This window comes from Coffea eugenioides, chromosome 10, assembly GCF_003713205.1.
Source record: "Coffea eugenioides isolate CCC68of chromosome 10, Ceug_1.0, whole genome shotgun sequence".
Taxonomy (NCBI): Eukaryota; Viridiplantae; Streptophyta; class Magnoliopsida; order Gentianales; family Rubiaceae; genus Coffea; species Coffea eugenioides.
Window position 1 is genome coordinate 33,597,294 of NC_040044.1, and position 14,451 is coordinate 33,611,744.

At 38.9% G+C, this 14,451-nt stretch overlaps 3 protein-coding genes across 4 annotated transcripts; 2 read left to right on the forward strand and 1 right to left on the reverse strand.

Annotated features, from left to right (window-relative positions):
* Positions 1-289: 289 nt before the first annotated feature.
* On the reverse strand, positions 290-3,224 carry LOC113749984 (craniofacial development protein 1). Of its 2 annotated transcripts, none has more exons than XM_027293880.1 (5): positions 2,928-3,224; positions 2,172-2,255; positions 1,853-1,980; positions 1,565-1,750; positions 290-1,099 (listed from the first exon to the last, which is right to left on the reverse strand). In XM_027293880.1, the coding sequence occupies exons 2-5, from the start codon at positions 2,248-2,250 to the stop codon at positions 728-730; spliced, it is 765 nt and encodes a 254-aa protein (XP_027149681.1). In that variant the 5' UTR covers positions 2,251-2,255; positions 2,928-3,224; the 3' UTR covers positions 290-727. The 2 variants fall into 2 exon arrangements, with proteins under 2 accessions (XP_027149681.1, XP_027149680.1); XM_027293879.1 differs by having other exon boundaries at positions 1,853-1,983.
* A 1,336-nt stretch (positions 3,225-4,560) lies between these two features.
* On the forward strand, positions 4,561-6,724 carry LOC113749917 (reticuline oxidase-like). The gene has a single exon (XM_027293796.1). It carries the CDS (start codon positions 4,820-4,822, stop codon positions 6,590-6,592), a length of 1,773 nt encoding a protein of 590 aa, XP_027149597.1. The 5' UTR covers positions 4,561-4,819; the 3' UTR covers positions 6,593-6,724.
* Positions 6,725-7,269: 545 nt separating this feature from the next.
* On the forward strand, positions 7,270-14,296 carry LOC113749916 (eukaryotic translation initiation factor 2D). The gene is made up of 8 exons (XM_027293795.1): positions 7,270-7,565; positions 9,184-9,295; positions 10,079-10,269; positions 10,364-10,458; positions 10,530-10,952; positions 11,742-11,850; positions 12,657-13,305; positions 13,898-14,296. The coding sequence occupies exons 1-8, from the start codon at positions 7,431-7,433 to the stop codon at positions 14,017-14,019; spliced, it is 1,836 nt and encodes a 611-aa protein (XP_027149596.1). The 5' UTR covers positions 7,270-7,430; the 3' UTR covers positions 14,020-14,296.
* Positions 14,297-14,451: the final 155 nt, after the last annotated feature.

Here is a 14,451-nt window from a genome sequence, read left to right on the forward strand (position 1 = left end):
ATTCTGAGCACCGATTTGTCGCATAGCAAATTAAGAAGAAACTGGCAATTGTTTAATGAGTAATCACAGGCGAAATTGCCGAAAATTTTCTGGCACTAAGAGTTCACATGTACTAACTAGTGTATGTTGACAAAAACGGTTCATGGAAGAATGCTTTGAAGATGATTGAAAATCATTCTCAAATAAGACAGTTGCCTTGTAGGACTTCTGCTTCTCACCCGGTTGAAGATGCCTCCACAAACCATTTGAAAAGCGGGGGAACACCATGACAACTCCAAGTACCCCAAAAAAAAAAAAAGAAGATGTTGCAAGGTATCCTGAACCCATCATTATTAAAACTTGGCTTCTGTCTTTATGGGAAACAAATATTATTGTTTCGCTTACACTACAACAGGCCTAAACTGGCAGGACATGATACATCATAAGGAGCAAGGCCAAATTTGGAAAACTAAACCAGGCCTAGGTTCTTTGATCCATAACACACTTATCAGTAAATTAAGGTTCAGTGGATCAAAGACAAGAAACCTATTTGCCTTGTATACAATGGCATGGTACACAGGGTCCATCACTTCCCAGAAAAACACAGAACTCTGATAGTGTAATAATCATCGAAGGCCGTCTCGGTGTCGGCTCTTATAAGCAGGAAATAAATAGCCTTTTCCTGCATCCTCAACTCTGATTTCAATCTGACCTTTGGGTCCACCCACTCCGAAGGAATTTCAGGCTATCAAAAGTCCTCTCGCATATCTGCCTTCCTCTTGGCCTGCGTGGCAAGTCGAGCATCTCTCTCCCGCTCAAATTCCCGGTAATCAGTACGTTGCAAGAAAGATACCTTATCCAAATACTGATTCGAACTCTTTTTGTACGTTTCAAGCTCTTCTTCCAATCCTTTATTTTCTTCCTTGAACTCTCCCCAATCTTTCTTTGTCTTGTCAAGCACACTGAGCTTTTGCTTCTTTTTTATTTGTTCAAGAACAGCATCAACAGCAGAAGCAGGGCCAGTTGAGGCTTTGCCTTTATCAAATGCTTCTTTTGAGCTGGTATCAACGAGTTTCTTGAATTCAATCTCTTCACCAGCAAAGTCTCGAAATTCAGTAACCTGCAGATGCGACGGAGTCTTCATAAAGAATGGCAGTACATAAGCTAAGAATTTGACAGAAGAACCATAACTCTGACAATACAGCTACTCTATTAAGGAGCCAATTCAGTCCACTCCAGTCCAGGATAACTGAAACCCAGAAATGTGCTAACTCATGCAGGTTTTACATGAACAAACCTTTTAATTTCTCCAATTCATCACAGCAATAGAGCTAAATCTTCAACCAGAATTTAGCCAAAAAGCAGCACTACCCAGATTCAGTTTACAGTATACAGTAATCAGGAAAAATCTTAGAAAAGATGATCAATGACACCCATCATGAGGGTACAGAGCTCGGTCAATTAGTTGTAATCAGTGTAGATAAACACGAGCAAAGCATAACATTTTCCCCGCACACATAGCAAGAATCCTTAAAGACAGAAAACTCCACCCAGTAAAGCATTGTGAACAAAATAATGAGTGTACCTCCATTTTCCCTCGGCCCAAGGCTGCTGCAGCTGCAGCATCTTTAACTGCTGAGAGAGCGGCAGCAGCAAGCTTTTTTGCATCGTCACTACTACCATTTTGAGCTACAATGGGACGCTTCCCTGGTGCACCTTCCGCAGCTGATGATGTCTTCTTTGGAGCCAATCCAAGGACTTTCATCCAATTCTGGAATACCAACAGCAAAATAACTGTATCTGGCTCCCAAGGGTTATGCTATATAATTTTTTGAAAAAAATATATATAGAGGATCCTCAGATCGGATGAGACCTGTGAAGAAGGCTTTGGAGAAATTTTGTTAATACTTGAACTCTGGTTTTTTAAGGTGGATTTGAGAGCCTTCCCAGACAGTCCTTTATTCATCTGCTGCCAGACAGCATCTACCCTAGCTTTCCTTTCTGCTACGGAAACACATTTTTTTTTACATTTTGCATCAGACAAGGTCAATACCCCCTTTTCGGCCAGTCAAAGGAGAACAGTGGGGGGGAAAAATGAGAGAAAAAGCGGGCAGGGAATAAAAGGGGATTCCGACAGAAGATTGGTTTATACAGAAACTTGGCATTCATGGAAAGGCATACGAGTCTCTTACCAACATCTTCAGGCAGTGTGTGTGATGGAGGAGGAACAGGTGCAACATCTTGGTTCGACTCCACTTTCATACCATCCATTATTTCTAGATTAACAGGCAGACAATAATTTCCATAAATAAGGATACCAAACTGCCACAACATGATATACGAAATCCAATACGCAGATAAATTACAAGAACCGAAGAACGTGAGCTATAAACAAGGTATCCAGCTAGTATATCGAAATTGAATCTGTACATTAACATATTCACACACACATAAACAAGAAAAAAATGGAAATCCAAACGAAAGTGGGGATCTTTGCAATATTAACAAGCTACATATAAACAACAAGAAAGTGGGGTGAGACTATTTGGGGGATAGTTTCTAATTCTTGTATCCAATTCAAAGACATATAGTACATAAATATTTTTTGATCATTGCGGCGGGCTCATTACTCGGCTGTTGGCCTTTTTTTTTTCGTAATTTATCAGAAGCATCCCATCGTCAATGGGTATAGCAACTAATTTGAGTTTAACAGAAGGCACAAAAGATTAATTGAAGAATATAAAAATAAAAAAAAAGGCACCAAGAATTAATTGTAAATCCATCTTTCGATAATCCCACAGGAAGGAACGATGCATTAAGTTGAGAACATCTCTTCTAAAGAACAATTTAGAGAACGAACAAAAATAAATAAATAAATAAACTTACGAACATTCATGGGCTACCAGAGACCAATGGAGAGAGATGTGGAGAGGGTTACCGGCTTTTACCTTCGGAGTTTGGAGAGGGTTCGGTGACTGGTGGGCAGTGATAAGGGTGGTGGGGATCTTGGCTTGCGGAATTTGGCTGCTTTGGGGATTTCTTCTTTCAGCTCCTTTCCTTATTTTTGTATTATTTCGCTTTTATTTTTTATTCCCTCCTTTTGAGTTTTGTGAAGGGGTTTGTTATTTATGGGTAGCGTGAAGAATTGTGTTGTGAAAAGAATCTGTCAGCCACCGGGGAGATATGGTAGGACGCAGCCGGAGGACTTAGCAGCTTCTTCTTCTTCTTCTTCTGTGTCTTCTATTTTTTTTTATATTTTCTGACTTCTGTTTCTTGCTTGTTGTTTATGGTGAATAAGGCAATCTAGCCCATACCCACTTTCCAGCCCAAGCCTGCATTTTTAATGATGTCTGACAAAACAAATACTAATATCATTATTGGGCAAGAGAAAAGTAGCAACTGATGGGGTTGCATGCGGATTAGGTTCCATTGGCCAGGCTGCAAAAACAAGCCGACCAGTTGGAGTGGATGCTGACCATTAGGTGTATAGATAAAATTGAAATCTGAATTCATTAAATTATTATGTTGTTAAGTATTAAATTTAATATATTTAAATATATATATATATCACTTTCAGTGATAAATGAATAACTTATTACTTAATTTTGAGAGCAAGTTTTGTCTAGAAAATTCAGTGTCACTTTATTAATTCAGATGTTCAATTTTTTATTATCAAAAAGTCTGAATATGTTAAGATCTGAATCTATTAAATTTAAGTGTTGAACTAAATTATTAAACAGCACAGCATCCTATGAACCAATCCGCAAACTCTGATTATAAAATTCATTCATGGCATTAGCGGTCGTGGAAGATGATAGTATTTGAAATGCCACACAAAATCTTAAGTTATACCGACACAAGAAGTATTTGACCATAAGTTAATATTACATCATTATTTATGATTATTATTCCACAAGTGTAAGTGGGCGGAATCCGCGCGCCTAGGCTGGGGATAACAGAGAGTTGCCGTGAGAATTTTGGATGCTATTTTCCATTGCGTGTATTTGCTTAGTACGTATTTCCATTGAACATTACATGGTACGTATTTGCTTAGTCTGTATAAAAGAGTTTAATTCCTTCTTTGCTTCTAGAGGGCTGAGGGACTGTTTTTTACATTACACAATATATATATATATATATACATATGTATGTATGTATGGATGTATATGTGTGTATATACACATAAACATACATATATATATGTATGTATGTATCATAACATGGGAGATATAACCGAAGACGCTAATCTCTAGGTGTCTTTTAAAACTCCACTTCTTTTCCTTGTTTGAGAAAGTAGAGGGGAACCAAATTTTAATATCACCTAATTCTAATCATTCATCAACAAAATATCTCAAAATAGCAATTCAAATTTATTTTTCCAACAAAGTTAACTACTTTTTCTTAAATTATGTAAAATAAAAATAAAAATAGGACCATTAAAATAGGACAGAGGGAGTATATGAGAGTACTGAGAGTCCCTATCATTAAGTTGAGATTTTCAAAGCAGAAAATAAATTGAGTGAATATTACGGAATTTCATTAATGTAACAGTTGAATGGTCCTATTTTTTTGAATGGGGCGGCTTGTTTTGAAAATTCTTGGTGAGAAGAATTATTACTAACTTGACTTCTTTTTTAAGAATAGTACAAGTGGTATGTCATCTTCCACGTACGTACTAATTGTAATTTGTAATTGAATAGTCAATGCGCGTCCTCTTCATCCTTGCGTCCTTATTCCATGGCCGGCCGGAGATTCTCTTTCATGCAAATATTAACAAAGCAGTCTTGATCATTAAGTAAAACTAGCTAGCTTGCTCCAGTATGCTGGTTGGTTAATTACCATGAAGAAGCTGATGAATATGGCTGTTTTTGATGAACCACTAACATTTGTTATCCTGCGTCTACTTATTAGCATCATCCTCATCACGTCATTTGCCGTCCACCCTTCCTTTTGTACTACTACTGCTACTGCTACTGATCATGAAGACATGAAGAACAGCACCAGCAACAACAGTACTCGTAGCGGCTGGATTCTTGCTACTTGTTTAGCTGATTATGGGGTCAACAATTTCACCCTCTTCCCAAGTTATCATCATCTTGGTCAAGACGCCAAGCTTTATTACACCTTCCTCGATTTCTCCATAACCAACCTTAGGTTCGCCCAACCCTCCGTACCTAAGCCAGCTGCAATTATTATGCCCCAGACCAAAGACCAACTAGTCAACACCCTCCTGTGCTGTAGGGGCAACTTAGGAGGAGGATCTTTTGAGATCAGGGTCCGGTCCGGGGGACACAGCTACGAGGGCACTTCCTCAGTTGCTACTGATGGCTCTCCCTTCGTCATCATCGACCTCATGAATCTGAACCGGATTTCTGTGGATTTGGAGTCCCAAACGGCGTGGGTGGGGGGAGGTGCCACCCTGGGCCAAACTTACTATGCTATTTCCGAGGCCAGCAGAGATCGTGGCTTCTCAGCTGGGTCTTGCCCGACGGTGGGGGTTGGAGGGCACATCTCAGGAGGGGGTTTCGGTTTCCTGTCCAGGAAATACGGGGTGGCAGCTGATAACGTGGAGGATGCGCTCCTGGTGGATGCAGCTGGACGGGTCTTGGACAGGGAAGCCATGGGAGAGGAAGTGTTCTGGGCTATGCGGGGAGGCGGTGGAGGGATTTGGGGGATCATTTACGCCTGGAAGATCAAGTTAGTCGAGGTCCCTCGAACCGTGACGGCTTTCACATTGTCCCGACCTGGCACCAAAAACTACGTGGGGAGGCTTGTGGAGAAGTGGCAGCACGTCGCACCAAAGCTGAGTGATGACTTTTACCTATCAGTTACAGTTTCCCTAGCTTCGGATTCGTCGGAAGGGCTTCCGCCAACTATCCTAGTATCAGCGACATTCAGTGGGCTTTTCCTGGGTACTAAAAGGGAAGCTTTGTCCGAATTGATCAAGGTTTTTCCGGAGCTACGTCTCCGAGAAAGAGACTGCAAGGAAATGAGCTGGATCGAGTCCGTAGTTTATTTCTCTGGGTTGGAGCCCGCCGGAAACAGCAGCACCGTGAAAACCTCTCAGCTGAGAGATCGTTACTCGCCAAACAAATCATTTTTTAAGGCTAAATCAGACTACGTGAGGACCCCGATTTCCAGGGCCGGAATAAGGACAGCCCTTGACATGCTACAGAAAGAACCAAAAGGGTACGTGATCTTCGATCCTTATGGGGGATTCATGGAAAGGACCAGCAGCGAATCCATCGCTTTCCCTCACAGACGAGGCAACCTTTTCTGCATCCAATACATGGTGCACTGGGAGGAAAAGGACGACCAAGGGAGCAACGGGTACATCCACTGGATAAGAGGATTCTACAGTGCAATGGGGCCTTTTGTTTCCTCCGCTCCCAGAGCCGCCTACGTCAATTACCTGGATCTTGACCTCGGAGTCATGAACACCAGCAACAGCGACAAAGAAAGTGCAGATGGCGCCGTGGAAAGGGCCAGAGCTTGGGGTGAGAAGTACTTCTTGGGTAACTATGATAGGCTAGTGAAAGCGAAAACTCGCATTGATCCCCTCAACGTCTTTAGGAATCAACAGGGCATTCCTCCCTTGCCCGCTGCCAATTGATTATCCAAGACTGCCATGTATATCAGTATATGTACTACATAAATAATGATACAGTGCATTAACAACACGATTCAATAATGTGTTTCTGCTGGATTAATAATATGATTCTATTGAAAAATTATTTGGGTCAAATCCGTGAATCTCGGGTGTTACATATATATACTATCCCAACAAGTTTTTTTTTTTTTTTTTTTTTTGTTTTATGAAATTTTACTTGTCAACATTATGCTACAATATTTTTACTTCTCATTTTCTTTAAACAATTGCTTTTAGCACACAATTTGTTAAAGTCATGTCAATCGAAATTTTTTATGCATCGAAATTCCATTGCACGAATCTTGAATTGCCAAATAGTTTCAGATTTTGTGCAGTCTACTTGTATTTCTCATTCAAGGCATTGTTTATGATAATTGTAAATACTACGTGACTAAAAACGGGCAATTTCAAACATGCAAAATTCTTTTTATTAAATATCGAATTAAGTTATCAAACAACAACGCCTAATTATCAAATAGGATCAATTTATTAAATATTAAATTAAACTATCAAATTGGTCAAATTTATTAAATATTAAATTAAGTTATCAACCAAACCAAAGGTTTTGATGCTCCGATAGTACTTTACTTTTAACTTTTAACTTTTAACCGCATAAAAGCAAGAAGAGTCTCCAAAACTCAGGACAGGAAGCAATCGCCTCATCCACCGCCTCTGCATTCCAGAACTTTCTTTCGCCCCTCTAACATCGTACCATCTTAAGGCTTATAGACGACAGCAGGCAGCGGCACACTCACTCGTCCACCCAAGGTAGCGGAGAGCCCAGAAGAAGAAAGAGAAAGAAATGTTCAAGAAGGCAGCGGAAGTGAAGTCACAACAGCGTCTATCTGGCGCCGACCGGAAGAAGCTAAGGCGAACTGTTGCAGCCCGCTTTCCTAATGCCTCCGATGCCGATATCGATTCCTTACTTCCTCCTAAGGTACTAAATGGATAGATTACTTCATGATGAGTGAGTTTTATGGACCATGATCAAGGATGGATGAGGGAAATGTTGCAAAATTTATGATGACTAATTGCGCAAAATAATTGTCGCCTTTCGTGAAATGCTGCCTTTGCTTAAGGGTTTGCTTATCATCAGTTGGCCTGTGGAATTTGAGGATGATAGGTGGTTCAAGATTGCACTTTTTTCTCCTTTTCTTTGTTTGCACCACCCCCTCAGTGCTTTCACTAATTGGAAGAGGAAGAAAGAAGAAAAGGAATTCTGATGGCCAGTCTTACTTTTTTTTGGCTTGTGGAAACTAAAATTGTAGTATTAATCACTTTATAAATTACCATGAATCTTCTTTTGGTTCATCGATATATCATGGCTCGCTCAGGCCATTTAGCGATGACTACTGCAAAATCTCATGGTGAAAAGTGATGTTCTTCTTTGTTCTATCTGTCTAAATAGAGTAAAAAGCAGCTTCTTGATGATTACTAGGCGGCTTAAATGTTCTGTAATTGTTTATGGCTCGTTCGAACAAACGTGTATCTTAATAAACTGGTTAATGAGTACTCCTTTTGCTGTCACCTGCATGCCAAAAATGTGTGTGTGTGTGTTTTTTTGGATTTTGTGTTGGGTTTAAACTTGGATGAGGAATCCAATGGGGTGCGTTTATGAGGTTTTGCTGTTGAAAGCTTCTGCCTGATAGGGGCTTTAATATCGCTTTGGTTGCTTTGAGGATAAGAAGAGCAATTCTTGCATAACAGATTTACAAAGTTCTTTTATTTTCCACTAAATTGCTAATTTCCAAATGTGTAGAAGTTAAATTTGGGGATTTTAACTTTTTATACCCTGGATGCAGAATTTCTTTCGAAATGAGAATTTGTTGCCTGAGGGCGAGCTAGAATATTCCGCTGAGGGAGCTAGAATGAAGTTGCTAAACCTTATAGAGGGCATACCTGTTGGAAAATCCTGTTACTCTCTGCAACTCTGCTCATTTTGTTTTCCTTTATTGTGCAGAGAATAGGACTATATGCTGCACTTCACTGTATAAGGTCTTGTGTCTGGTGAGATAAGAGCCCTAATAGGACTAGATCTAATGACAAAAGTAAAATCTCGCACCATTTGGAGGATTTTTCTTAACAGGCTGTTGATGAGACCTGGGCTTTTGAATCATGACATCACTGAAATATATTTTCTTTTCCTAAATGGAAGTATGTCTAAATTAGGCTCACAAGTCTTGCTGAATAAACATATTGTTGGTTTTTCCAAGCTCATATGTCCACGCAACGCCCTATTTTGGAATTCCTAAAATGATACATTCTGATGTGTTGTGCTGATTCTTGATGAATAAAGTATCAAGTTGTTATTTTGCCTGTCATATGTTTAACTCCACCTGACCTGAATGGAATTATGACTTGTCTGGAAATTTAGGATTATAAATGTATTCAAAATTGCTTGATGTGTTGTTGTTTTCCTGATAGTCTCTCAGCTTTGGTGCTTGTTTATCAAGTTATCTGACACTTGGAAGAAAAATTCTTTCTATTTGCCTATCCAGGAAGTTTTGATATTTCTGTTATCAATTTTAACTGAATCTATTGCTGTTGTAAATCAGGCAGAGATAACTGTTTCCAAGTATCCAAATCGAATTCTTGTATATTGTGTGGAGGGTGCCCATCCCATGTTTTTCGATATTGATGGGCGTGGCACAGAAATATTGCCCACAGGTACTTATTATGGAACATCTGGCGCGTATTAAACTCTATCGTGTGCTTCTGTTCTTGAAGATGCTTAAACTAATTATGACCTTCATTTGTTTTTCTTAATTCATGTTGGCATTACCCATAGATTTTTTTAAGTTGTTACCTTTAGGTTACATACGGTAATTAAATGTATGTTTTCAGTAGGAGACGAGAAAATCAGTATGTAGTGAACATTCCTTTATAGATCAAGTGTGGTTGTTCCCTGCTAGTGTTAATATATGTGGCAACAATTCATTTGACTCTCGTTCAACAAAGCTCACAGTTCAGGACAACACTTTCTCCTTATGTGAGGTGCAGTTGCCATTTCAGGATCAATACTATCTTTCGTTTAGTACATATGACTGATCTAGCAAATACTTATGTTTTGTGAACCTTATTTTCTCAATGAATTTGTTGGTGTTGTTTTACGTATTTCTTTGGGTGATTAGTCAATGTGGGGATGGAATATCACGTTTCCAAGAAAGATGGTATTCTACAATGCGTAAAAGGTCAGATGGGTTGGCTGTTTATTCTTTTCTAAACCACCACTAACGGGCATAACTTAAGATTTGGTCTGACAGAGAGTACAAATATTTTTGTGCTTGATTTGTTCTTTTTTTCTTTCTCTTTTCATTTTATGTCACCCCACCCATATCAGGTGGCAATTTCTCAGTTGTGCTTGATCTGTTTCTGCGTGCTTTAGGTTGAATTTTTTTGCATTTTGGCCCTTTACATCAAGCTAACGTTTTCTGTATATAACCTTGGCAGTTTATGCTCTTTGGAAGGTCCCGGAACTTTTGCCTGCATTTTGGCTGAAAGGGGGTGAAGTTTCTCAGTATGTACTTGGTGGGGCAGATTTGATGTTCCCTGGCGTTTACATACCTGCTGAAGGTCTTCCAAATTTTTTAGCCGGGGAGCCATGGGCAGTGAAAGTTCCTGGCAATCCTGCTCCAATAGCTGTAGGCTCTTCGAACTTTGGCTGTCTTGTCATTCAGATCAATTGAATTGTCTAGAAGTTTTGTGTTTTATTGACACGGATTCTATTTTAATTAGGTTGGATTGACCATGATGAGTGCCACTGAAGCTTCAAAAGCTGGTTTACGCGGAAAGGCCTTAAAAATTAGTCATTACTATGGAGACACACTTTGGTAAGACTTGGAACTTGACAGGATTTCTATTGATCAAGAATAAGGTACATAATTTCTCCTCTCATCTGCAGGGAATCAGTAGAAAATCCTTATGTTCCAAATGCTGGTTTTTTTGAAGATGTTGTCTTCGAGGATCCTGCTTTTGTATCGGCTTGTGAGGCTTCGGATTCATGTGAAGGTGATGTTTCAGTTGATGATGGAAATGCAGTCAACAATGAAGAAATTGGAGATGTGGTGGATGTTAAAGATGATCAGTCCGCTGGTGCTGCTTCTACAGCTCTAACTGATGTGGCAAATGAAATTACTGAGCAGTTAGTCTCGGGTCTGGGTGATTTGAAGATGAATGAAACTGATGCAACAGATGAATTGAATGCTGTGGACCAACATTCATTATCTATTGAGGATGTTGATGCATTATTGGACAAGTGCCTTTTGCAGGCCTTGCACACAACAGTCAAGGAGAATGACCTTCCCATGCCTGGTAGTTCTTTATGGTATGATAACCACATTCTTTAGATTTCTGGATGTTGAATACATGATTATTTTATTTTCCCTCTTGATTATAAAAGCCATCATATGCAGAAAAAAACTGTTCCTATATCTAATATGACATCATGTTTCTTGCTTTAAACTGTTATTTATTTATGTCATCATGTTGGTTTGGAAACAGTCCCTGTGCCTGAAGAGTGGACAAATGCAAATTTTTTGATAAATGCTACTGAACTTTGTCTGATAGTATGATGATGTAGGTTGTTTGACTTGAAGCTACATAGTTGGTTCCAGTATGGCATGTTGCCATGTTCGACTGGTTTTATGTAATTTTAATTTTTTAGGTTGTAAATCTCATACAGCAAGTCCATCTATGGAAAAACCTCTGTTCTTCATTAGGGATCCAAAGATCTTTAAGCTTCTTGTAGTTAAAATGAGTAATTTTAAGTGTTTGAAATTGTTTAAGCTTCTTGTAGTCAAATGAGTAATCTTTAATTGTTTGAAATTGTTCCCTGGATTTTTGAAAACTGCTAAGTTAGCTTTATGTGTACCAAATTGGGGAAGTCATAATGCCTTTTGCTCTCAGAGAAGTACTATGCTAACTTGGTTAACAAGTAGCCAGAAAAGGCTCAAGCATGCTTGTCAGTGATAAAATGTTATTATGGTTCATTTTTCCCCACCCATTCCAAGGCAGCAATTTCTCAGTACTTGTTTAGACATTGTTCTAATCGCTTCTGACTTTGAATTTACGGCTTTGTCTGTAATGGTTTTGCTGATTGTTTATTGTGGTATAGGTCAGGTCATGTGCTACCTTGCAGGCCTTCAGGTGTTACATTAGATATAAAGAAATCCTCTTACAAGAAATTGTCAAAGTGGCTACAAGCTAAAGCCTCTGCAGGACTTGTAAGTTTTGTCATTCTATGAACTTGTTCCCTCGGATTAACAATGTGCAGCTTGTTCCGTAATGTTGTCAATTTTTAATTGCCAATAGTGATGGTGGTTTTTGATGGTTACAGTATGATACTATATCAGAACAGTTTACTTAGAAAGGACTGAAGGCTTATCTACCTCCAACTTCTTATTTGTTTTACTGAAAATTTTAATTCCCTTTTTCTGAATATCTCTTATCAAGGAAAAGAAATACAATGAGGTTGAGAATCCCTCGAGCAAAATATGCTGGCTGTTATAAGCAACAACCTTCAGTACCTCTGAAAACCTGTAAGATGTGTTTGGAAACACTATTTGGCACTTCCCAAGCATAGAAAGGCATTTGGCTCTATACAAAAGGAACTTCAGTGGCATAAATTATATCTCAATGCAAAAATCCAGTATTCTGCTCCTTTAACTTAGAAAGTTGTAAAAATTAGCAAATTGCATGAAGTTTTCCTCTCTTACTGTTGCTAATGCCACAAAGTTTAATTTGCAAGTAAGCTGTCATGGTTCTTAGGGAAACTTATTACTAGGAGAAAGCTAGACAAATTTTTGCAAGGCTTCCTAAAGGACAGGTGATTATTTGTGTAATTACTAGACTTGCACATATAGCAGTCATCTGAATTGAAGCCTTTACAACGCACTATAATGAGGTCTGTGTTTGCTCTGCGGCTTACATGTAGTTGTTCTTGTTCATATGGAATAGGCTTCACAGCTTACAAGTACTTGTTCTCGCTTATTTCTTGATACACTTGCTGTAATTTGGTCAAATTGGACAGATTTCAGTAAAAGAAGATAAACATAAAAAGGAGGCGACATTGTTTTCGGTTAATCGTAGTCATCCAGACTATGAATCCTTCAGGCCAGAGAAAAAGAAAGCGGTGAAGGGCGGACAATCAACTGTGACACAAGGTATCCATGAAGGACAGGCACCTAAAGTATTTGAAGTGTCTGAGGTTTACAAACCAAGTGTTCATGTGAACCCTATTTTTATCTCTGTTGGTGTGGAGCTGGGGAAATTTTTTAGTGCTCCTGAAGCCTCTGATATTGTCTTCCAGTATGTTGAAAAACAAAATCTTGTCAAGCCAACAGACAGATCCATGGTGACTTTAGATGCAACTCTTTGTGATGCTTTATACAAAGGGGCCATAAAGAAAGGATCAACCTATCCAACAGAAATTCATAAGAAAGATTTAGGATCAACTTTTATTAGTCGGATGCAAGCCCATCACAGAGTAACAAGGGGCAGTGAAACTGTTGTTCGCAAAGGTGGTTTAAAGCCAATTCAGATAATGACTGAACGGAGGCAGGGTAACAAGAAAGTTACGAAACTTTCGGGATTAGAATCGTTTTTAATAGATGCTGAGGCATTATCTTCAGAGCTGCAGAAGAAGTTTGCTTGTAGTACCACTGTGGCAGAACTGCCTGGTAGGTCATCTTATTAACCTTTAAGCTTCTACTAGCAATTCTTGGTTTTTATTTGCTCGAGTAACCTGAGAGAAGAAAAAGAGAGAAAAAAATCTGTCACGGTCATCATGCTAGATTTTTCTGTGATAGAGTTGTTGATGTTAATTTTTTGTGGTTTACCAGCTTATACTTCAAGATGCATCTCCTTGATGGTTTTATGATAACGCTAATCATGGGTTTCAGTTATTCTTGTTTATTCATCTCATGTTTTGGTGTTAAGTGTTTTTAGATGGACGTTAGATACAACTGAACTTCAAGTTTAATGATTTTGTGCTTTTTCTTTCTAACTTGAAATATTCTCTCCTTATCTGATCTTGATGGTGAAGATATTCGCTATAGCTTAGTCCCAGGGAAAAAATCTGGAGGGTAGACTATAGCTTTGTTTGCCAATGGGGAATGACTAAGGCATTTGCTCATGTACCATGCTGTTAGGTTGCTGCCTTTTCATTTTAGTATCTAGCTGACAATTCATGTCTGCTTAACGCTTTCACATCTATTTTGGTGATGCTAAGTTGACCATTTCTTACACACTTTCCATTCTTTATTTTTATAGGAAAGAAGGGACTCGAAGTTTTGGTTCAAGGGGGTGTGATTGATGATCTTGCAAAACACCTGATTGAGCAATGCAGAATACCCAAGAGATATATCGAAGTTCTTGACAAAACAAAGAAATGAGATTTCAGGTTAGTTTTCAAAAGTTTTCAGGGATGGAAGATTTTGGAGCAGCCATTCCGGGCGACATGGTTTGCATCTGGCGAGAATTGACACTTTTTGTAAATTTTTCCTTAATTAAAATGACGGGTTGATTACAGTAACCCTTTAAGGTTTAGCCGGTTTTTTTTTTTCACTTCAATCCCCTTAGCTTGGGTTAATTTTGTCCCCATTTTTATGTTGGCTTTTCGTTCCCGTCCTTCATCCTTAAAATTAAATTACCCCTGTGACTGCGACTAAATATATTCTCTCTCAGGCCCTTGAGTTAATTTAAAATAACTGGTGGAGCCCAGCTCCATAATCCCCACGAAAGGGGAGCAAAAAAAAAAGTAAAAATAAAAAGACAAAGCTGTTTCATCATGGTGATGACCGTCCCTGTCCCAAATTCATCAATCA

Excerpts from the sequence above, each read along its gene's own strand:
- LOC113749916 (XM_027293795.1), top strand. The coding sequence starts at position 7,431 with ATGTTCAAGAAGGCAGCGGAAGTGAAGTCACAACAGCGTCTATCTGGC. Across the intron at positions 10,953-11,741 it reads ATGCCTGGTAGTTCTTTATG|GTCAGGTCATGTGCTACCTT; the intron begins GTATGATAACCA and ends ATTGTGGTATAG. Across the intron at positions 11,851-12,656 it reads CTAAAGCCTCTGCAGGACTT|ATTTCAGTAAAAGAAGATAA; the intron begins GTAAGTTTTGTC and ends CAAATTGGACAG.
- LOC113749917 (XM_027293796.1), top strand. The coding sequence starts at position 4,820 with ATGAAGAAGCTGATGAATATGGCTGTTTTTGATGAACCACTAACATTT.
- LOC113749984 (XM_027293879.1), bottom strand. The coding sequence starts at position 2,250 with ATGGATGGTATGAAAGTGGAGTCGAACCAAGATGTTGCACCTGTTCCT. Across the intron at positions 1,984-2,171 it reads CACACTGCCTGAAGATGTTG|CAGAAAGGAAAGCTAGGGTA; the intron begins GTAAGAGACTCG and ends GTGTTTCCGTAG. Across the intron at positions 1,100-1,564 it reads TGGGCCGAGGGAAAATGGAG|GTTACTGAATTTCGAGACTT; the intron begins GTACACTCATTA and ends TCGCATCTGCAG.